This window comes from Argentina silus (genome assembly GCF_951799395.1).
Source record: "Argentina silus genome assembly, chromosome: 22".
Classification (NCBI taxonomy): domain Eukaryota; kingdom Metazoa; phylum Chordata; class Actinopteri; order Argentiniformes; family Argentinidae; genus Argentina; species Argentina silus.
In genome coordinates, this window is record NC_139676.1 from 7,973,066 (window position 1) to 7,980,565 (window position 7,500).

Below are 7,500 nucleotides of genomic sequence, written 5' to 3' on the forward strand. Positions count from 1 at the left end.
GGGTTGATGGATACCGAGCTGGGGAGGCTGGTGGAGGTAGAAACCGGAGGAAGGACTCATCGTAATGCGTGGAACAGAATGAGAAAATGTCATCAAACACGTTTGTTTGATACCGTTCCTTATTCCGTTCCATGCGTCACAAGGAGCCTGTCTCCTGACATCTCCCTCCACCAGCCTCCCCTGATACCGAGGTATTTTAGGAAACCAGCTGTCACCAGACTCATAGATGACCTATCACATACAATCTGTCAGAGTCAGGAGAGGAGACTATGATGAAAGATGAACAGGAAGGGTTGACCAAATGCTCGTGCTCGGGTTAGTCTTCCTAAAACCCCTTTACCGTAGTGTTTGTAATATAGGATACACAATCCTGCCCTTGCCTGTCTGTCTTTTCTATACACAACTAGAGTGTTGCAAGCTTCATTTGTCAAATATGGTTATAGACTTGCCCTAGTCACCAACCACCAAATATATTCTGTAGATTGACCATGACACTGTCTTTATTAAATGTGTTCTGTAATAAACAACCAGACATGTTCAACCCCCAGCACCCACACAGTAGTGTGAGTCTAACCGCCTCCTCTCCTCCCTCCACCCCTACAGGTAATGTGGGTATGCAACCTGTGCCGTAAGCAACAGGAGATCCTCACCAAATCGGGAGAATGGTTTTCGGGGCCGGGGGCGAGGCAGATGAGCCTGGACGGCGTCCTGAACGACCCGGCCGTTGGCGGTGAGGCGGCAAGGGACAGGAAGCTCCTGCGCTCCAGGTCCCAGGCCCCCTCCAGCGCTAACGTGGCAAACACTAACGCAGGGCTGCCGGATGGTACGCAGCTGCTGACAGCAGCCGCCAACTCCAAGGGATCGGACACCATGCTTGCTTCACGGTCCCGGAGCGAACCGCCTCGAGACAAGTAGGACATCCGGATACAATCCCCCCCCCCCCCCCCCGTCCCCCCCCGTCACCTGTCCTATCACAATCCCTCTGTTTAACTCATTTAGTGGTGAGGGTGACTAAAGTTGCCCAAATTGTCAACATTCTAGAGTGCCACGGGTGACTTTATTCACCAAAAATGCATACATTTAATTTTGTAGCCAATCAAAGTATTGTTGCAAGGTAAATACCACATAAAACACATGCCACTCTAGGTGGTAAGTGTTCCAGAATTCTTTGGCAGTTAGTGAGTTAAAAGCGGTGGAAATTGCAGTCTTCCTCACTTGTATGAGTGACTTCTCTTTGTATCAGTTACCTCTCCTGAGCTGATGTTAATAACTTTATTGGGCACGTTTTAATGTATGTCCGAACATGAGATAATGTCTCTTTATTACTACTATCACTCTACCACATCAGTATTTTTCTTGTTCATTCTTGAACATACATGAACATACATTTGGCATATTTCTCCCATTTGACAGGCATTCAAATCCTCTCTCTTGCAGAGGCCCATTTTCTATGTTGTGGTATATGGGTTGCAGCACTTGATTTTTTAATCCCCTTTGGGTAAAGTAGTGCTGTCCTAGCTTAGCCGTGAGAGTGGAAGCTGGGTCACAAGTTTTAGTCTTGAGAGGTCCTTGATTAATTTCCTTTGTTTCGCGTCTCCTGGGTGAGTACTGTATGCTCTGAATGCATCACTCAAATGTGCTCCATTCGCAACTGTTGCTGGTTCATCTGCATACAGTGCAAACAGACCATCAGGATATATAGACATTTCCTTTCCTTTCAGTTATTTCCCTTTAATTTATAATTCAACTTATTTAACCAGAAAAGTAGTGCTGACCTTGGTAGGCCTCAACACAAATACCTTTTACCAAGTCAGGACCTACTTATATCAGTCATCCCTCTCTCCTCTCTCCCAGGAAAAGGCCTGTGTCCCTGCATGAGCAGAATGGCAAGGCAGGCATGGGTCGTGGTAGCGGCCGGAGGCCCCCAGGGAAGCTGCAGTCCGTGGCTTCCCAGGATGAGCGCATGGGGCCTGGGTCAGAGAGACGGGACAACCGGCGGCTGGAGAAGGTCCGATCCCAGGACTACCAGGACATGGAGGGGGACCCGGGCCGCCCCGAACCCAGGAGACGCCCGGAGGACGAGGAGAGGGAACGCCAGCGGCAGCGCGAGGAGGAGTTCCAGACCCGTTACCGCAGTGACCCCAACTTGGCACGCTACCCAATCAAACCTCAGAAGGAGGAGCAGGAGATGCGCATGCACGCCAAGGTGTCAAAAGTACGCCATGAGCGGAGACACAGCGACATTGCCATCAATGAGGTAGGGCTGGAGCCCGGCCAGGGGGGAAGAGCAGGAGGAGGGGGCGGGAACATGGGGGAGATGCCTGAGAATCGTCTTAGCAGGAGGGGAGGTGGTGGAGGTGGTGGGGCCGGGGGAGGTGGTGGAGGCGGTGGTCAGGCTGACCGTAAGGCCCTCATAGAGAACCACCGCGCCTACTCGATGGACAGGACCGTGGGGGGTAGCGGCGGGGGTGGGGGGCAGGGACCCCTCCCCAAGCAGAACCACCCAGGGCCCCAGCCAGGCGGCGGTGGCGGCCCTCGACCAGGCCCCCATCCTGGGGGTCCCCAACCTCCAGACTGGGGCCCCCCTAAGAGCCACTTAGACCCGGGCTCGGCAACCATGTTGCACAATAAGGCGCGGAGGGACAAGGCGGGGGAGAGCCTGCTGAGGAAGGACTCCCAGAGTTCGGACCAGTCGGACTCCTTGCGGCCGCCCCCGCCGCGGCCCTACAAGAGCAAGCGCGGCGTCAACAAGAGGCAGATGTCCATCAGCAGCTCAGAGGAGGAAGGCGGCTCCACGCCCGAGTACACCAGCTGTGATGACGTGGACATGGAGAGTGTCAGCGAGAAAGGTCAGTCTGACAGCTCCCTATTTCTAGGACTTTTACATATTGATGATGTCAGTTTTTATCATGTTCTTCCTTGACCAGTGACAGTGAAAAACTTCCAGGTCTTTCTTCTAAAGTATTCACTGTGTTGTATCATCATCATCATCATCATCATCATCATCATCATGTCTCTTAAAGTGTCAGTATGTTATTGGTGTATTTCAACATCGGAGAATGATCGAACCCTGTTGACCAGGGGAAGCTGGTGGAGGCAGAAATCGGTTGATTGATTGACACGTGTTTGATACCATTCCTGATTCCATTCCATGCATTACAATGAGCCCGTCCTCCGATTTCTACCTCCACCAGCTTCCCCTGCTGATGACCATATATTACATAGACCACCTGTAAAACAGTGGAGGCTGGTGGAAGTAGAAATCAGTAGACAGGCTCATTGTAATTAGGGATGCACTGAAATGAAAATTCTGTGACAATACCAATTATTCATAAAACAAATGGACTCACCTGAGTAGACAACTGTCATTTCAGATTCAGTTCTCATCAAAATAGCTCTGGTCTAAAAGTTGCCATTAATCTGATCCATGTGATCTTTGCAATCAGGCTGGATTTCCAACGTACAGTACAGTACGTCTCAAAGCTTAGCCTGCATCTTCGTGTCTACCAACTGTAGGATCCACAGGAGGAAATCTGCATATCCCTTACATCTAAAACTCTTGGGTCTGCGCTCGTTTATTTGGAAAGTTCCCTGTGATTTAGGCCAGCAGATTTGCAGAATTAGGTCAACAACGAACTCAGCTCTACTACGTAGCTCTTCTCTCAAAAACACCGGCTGTAGCCACGGACGGACGGACGGATAGGCAGAAGGGATCTGGTTTGTGGATGCCGCATGTTCTTTTTTGGCCCCTCTCTCGCTCGCTAGCGGGCTAACGCTAACAGCTTTGCCGCCCACCTCAGGCTACTAAGCTATTTTGGCCCCGGCTCGGCCAGACAGCGTCATGGTGGACGGCTGGTTTTGTTGATCTCTGTGCTCATCTCACTTACCGGTCAGCAGCCATTCCCAATCCAGATGTTTTAATCCAGATTAATGTCATGGACGATAAATGGGTGGAGGAGGGTGTGGATTGGACGTGTGATTAGCCGGATTTACTCTTTAGCTAACGGGAGAAGCATCCAATTCTGGGTAAGGGTAATTTTCTGATTTAATGGTTTTTCTTTATGAAAGGCACTCTTTTTAGGGTGAGTCTATCCTAGTTTTAAGGTTCAGTAGGTCCCGAACAGTTAGGCTATATGCCCATTTTTGGATGAAGCATTGTGGTGGTGAAGAGTGCAGTCTTAGACTAGGGATGGGCAGCCCTAGTCTTCAGGTCTTTCTCTTCTCCCAGGTATTTAATTTATTCATTAAGGTCTTTGGTTGCTCAGATATTGCACTACAGGGGAGGTAGAAATACACAGGCTCATTTTAATGCATGGAATGGAATGAGGAATGGTATCAAACATGGAATGGAATGAGGAACGGTGTCAAACACGTGTTTGATACCGTTCCTGATTCAATTCCTTGCCGTACAAATGAGCCCGTCCTCCGATTTCCACTGGCACACACTGTACGTGATTTCTCAAGTCTAAATCGGTCGCTGACTTGAAGGAAAGAGCAAAACCCATGCATACACTCTAGGACGAGAGATCCCCATCCCTGTCTTTCAATGATGCTGTTCCATGTCGTGTGTTTGCACTTAAAGGCACTCATACTGCTTCAAGATTAACAATGTTAATGTGCACTGTATGCACACTTTACATGCTATTTAGTGGACCTGCAAGACAGCTTTACTGATCCAATCAAGCGGGTCAAATGAGATTGTAAAACTTTTATGCTATGTAGTATAATATGTTGTTGGGAGGTTGGCGGTTTGAATACTTTATTGGGGAAACAGACCGGGCCTTTTTAAAAGCCAGAGGAGACCTTTATGAAATTAAGAATCTGTTTTAAGACGTGGTGGAAATTGATTTAGCTGCTAAGGGCGTACAGTATTTACAGTAAAAGGAGGGTTAAAATACAGCCCGTCTCTAATTGGTCGGCTTCCTCTAAGGTGTTATAAAGCGTAAGATGATACAGCAAGGAGGAAATGGCAGGGGAGGCTAATTTTTAAGTGTTGATGTCAACTCTAAAGTGTGTGTGTGTGTGTGTGTGTGTGTGTGTGTGTGTGTGTGTGTGTGTGTGTGTGTGTGTGTGTGTGTGTGTGTGAGTGTGTGTGTGTGTGTGTGTGTGTGTGTGTGCATGTGTGTGTGTGTGTGTGAGTGTGTAGCATATGCTACTCTACAGGATTGTCAACACCGCTCACCACTGATCATTGTTAAACCTGCAGCAGTGTGACCTGACCCTGCAGTTACCGAGGTGTGGGTCAGGGTCAGGGGGAGGTTTCATGGTTAGGACAAACCTTTATCTGGATAAGCCTTGGTCATTGACCAGCTTGATCCCTGTTTTGGGGAGGGCATTCATGCAGGATCACAAGGGAGCTTCTCCAAGTGTGTGTTTTTTTTATTTAATTGTATTTATTTCACCTATTTATTCATCCAGGTTAGTTTCACTTAGATACAATCTAACTCTTTTGAAATGCTAATCTATCACTTGAATTCTTTGGCCTGTGTTTTTACATCGTGGCACATACATTACCGGCACATTTTGAATAGTTATGATTAAAAAAAACACGAGATAAAAAATTAAAGAAACATTATTCTCATCAGTAAGCCTTGCTAGCACATTAGCAATGCTTTGATGTAGACGGTATCAGGAGAAAAAAGGAGCTTCCCAGGCCAGACTTCGTTATCTACTGCGTCGTGTTCAACTGCTCAAACTGAAGAGGCCAACTCAGCAACTCTTGAAACGGATGAGTCAGCACAAAGTCCTCCAAGCATTCCCAACGCATTCACAAGATTTCAGATTTCACTTCCAGACTAGCTAAAAACAGTATTTTCCCTTAACTCCACCCTCTCTACCCCCCCCTCCTCCCCTCCTCCCCCCCTCCTCCCCCTCGCCTGCACCACTAACTTCAATTCACTTCACTTCACCTCAGCTCTTCCCAAACAACCGTCTGAACAGTAGCCATGGTCAGTGCTAGGGGACTGAGACTTGTCCCGGCTTCTCTGGGGGAAGCTTAAAAGTCCTCCTCTGATCACATCCTGTCCGTTCTGTTGACGTCGTCATCCACCGAGGACATGAAAGGCCGCTTGCAGGATGAGGCTGTTGGGGGTGTGGACGTCAAGGCTGAGCCCGGTCTGGTCTGAAGTGGGTCCAGTCGGGGCTGTGGTGTGTGTGTGCGGACGTCAAGCCCAGCTAGGGGACTGAGGCTGGGGCTGATTCTGGTCTGAAGTGGGTCCAGTCGCAGTCTTCCAACCATCTGGTAGTGTTAATGAGAGTTGGGCTGAAGCGTGTGTCCCAGTTCGCCCTCTCTCTCCTGGGTGTTAGACTGAGTTGACTTGAGTCTGAGTCTGAGTGATGTTTCACTTCTTTTTTTCTCTTTTTTTTTAATCTGATGACTCTCTCTCTCTCTCTCTCTCTCTCTCTCTCTCTCTCTCTCTCTCTCTCTCTCTCTCTCTCTCTCTTTCTCTCTTTGCAGGTGACTGGGACTGCTATCCTCTGGATCCTGCCGTGTGGCATGTAAGTTCGAGGAGAAAAGTAACAGATTTAGGTCATAATTATGCTGACTCAGCCCCGCCCACTTTGCCAAAACGCACGCACGCATGCACGCACGCACGCACACTGTCAAACACACACAAACAGCGGCGCGCGCACACACACACACACACACACACACACAGCTCTTTTAGGTTCCACTTACCCCCTTTAATGTGAGAGTAAGTACACAGGCTTACTTTGTCCACTATTTATTGCTAAATATAGATGATAAATATAACCTTCTAACCAGCCCAGTGTAACCTGTAGTCTAGCAGATTACTGTCTGGTCTAAGTGGATACAGTGTGTACTGTACTGCATGTGTCTGGGTATGGGAACACCTGCTTATCATGCAGTGTGGGAGTGTTGTTTTTCACAGGGATAGATGTTATGTTCTCTCTCTTTCTGGCTAACACCTCTCTCTCTCTCTCTCTCTCTCTCTCTCTCTCTCTCTCTCTCTATGCACCCACTTGTCCCCTCACCTCCTCCCCCTCTCCCCATCTCTCTCCCCCCCCACACACATTATTTCTGTCTGATGGGATTAAATCACTGGCCCATTCTCTCTCCTTCTCTTTCTCCCTCTCACTCTCACCCTCTCTCCCCTCCACCCTCTCTCTCTCTCCACCCCTCCATGCAGCATCCTGTCACATGGCAGCCGTCCAAGGAGGGCGATCACTTAATCGGCCGCATCACTCTGAGCAAGAGATCTGCCATGCCCAGAGAAGCTGGCTCCTTACTGGGGCTAAAGGTGAGCGGGAATCTCTCTGTTCTGCTTCCAATTACACTCTAATACACAAACACACACACACACACACACACGCACACACACGCACACACGCACGCACACACACACGCATGCGCGTGCACGCACACACACACACACACGCACACACACACACAAACACAGAGAGAGACACACACAGAGACACACAGACACACAGAGACACTCACACACACACACCCACACACACACACACACTGTGGTG

The 7,500-nt window shown here is 49.1% G+C and overlaps 1 protein-coding gene across 1 annotated transcript in view; it reads left to right on the plus strand.

Annotated features, from left to right (window-relative positions):
• The window catches only part of rims1b (regulating synaptic membrane exocytosis 1b), a gene marked incomplete at its 5' end in the record, with an annotated part of 59,699 nt that overhangs the window by 28,596 nt on the left and 23,603 nt on the right, over positions 1-7,500 (plus strand). The window contains 4 exon segments of the mRNA XM_083694177.1: positions 604-911; positions 1,855-2,849; positions 6,458-6,498; positions 7,152-7,262. Of these exon segments, the coding sequence (XP_083550303.1) occupies positions 604-911; positions 1,855-2,849; positions 6,458-6,498; positions 7,152-7,262 (1,455 nt within the window).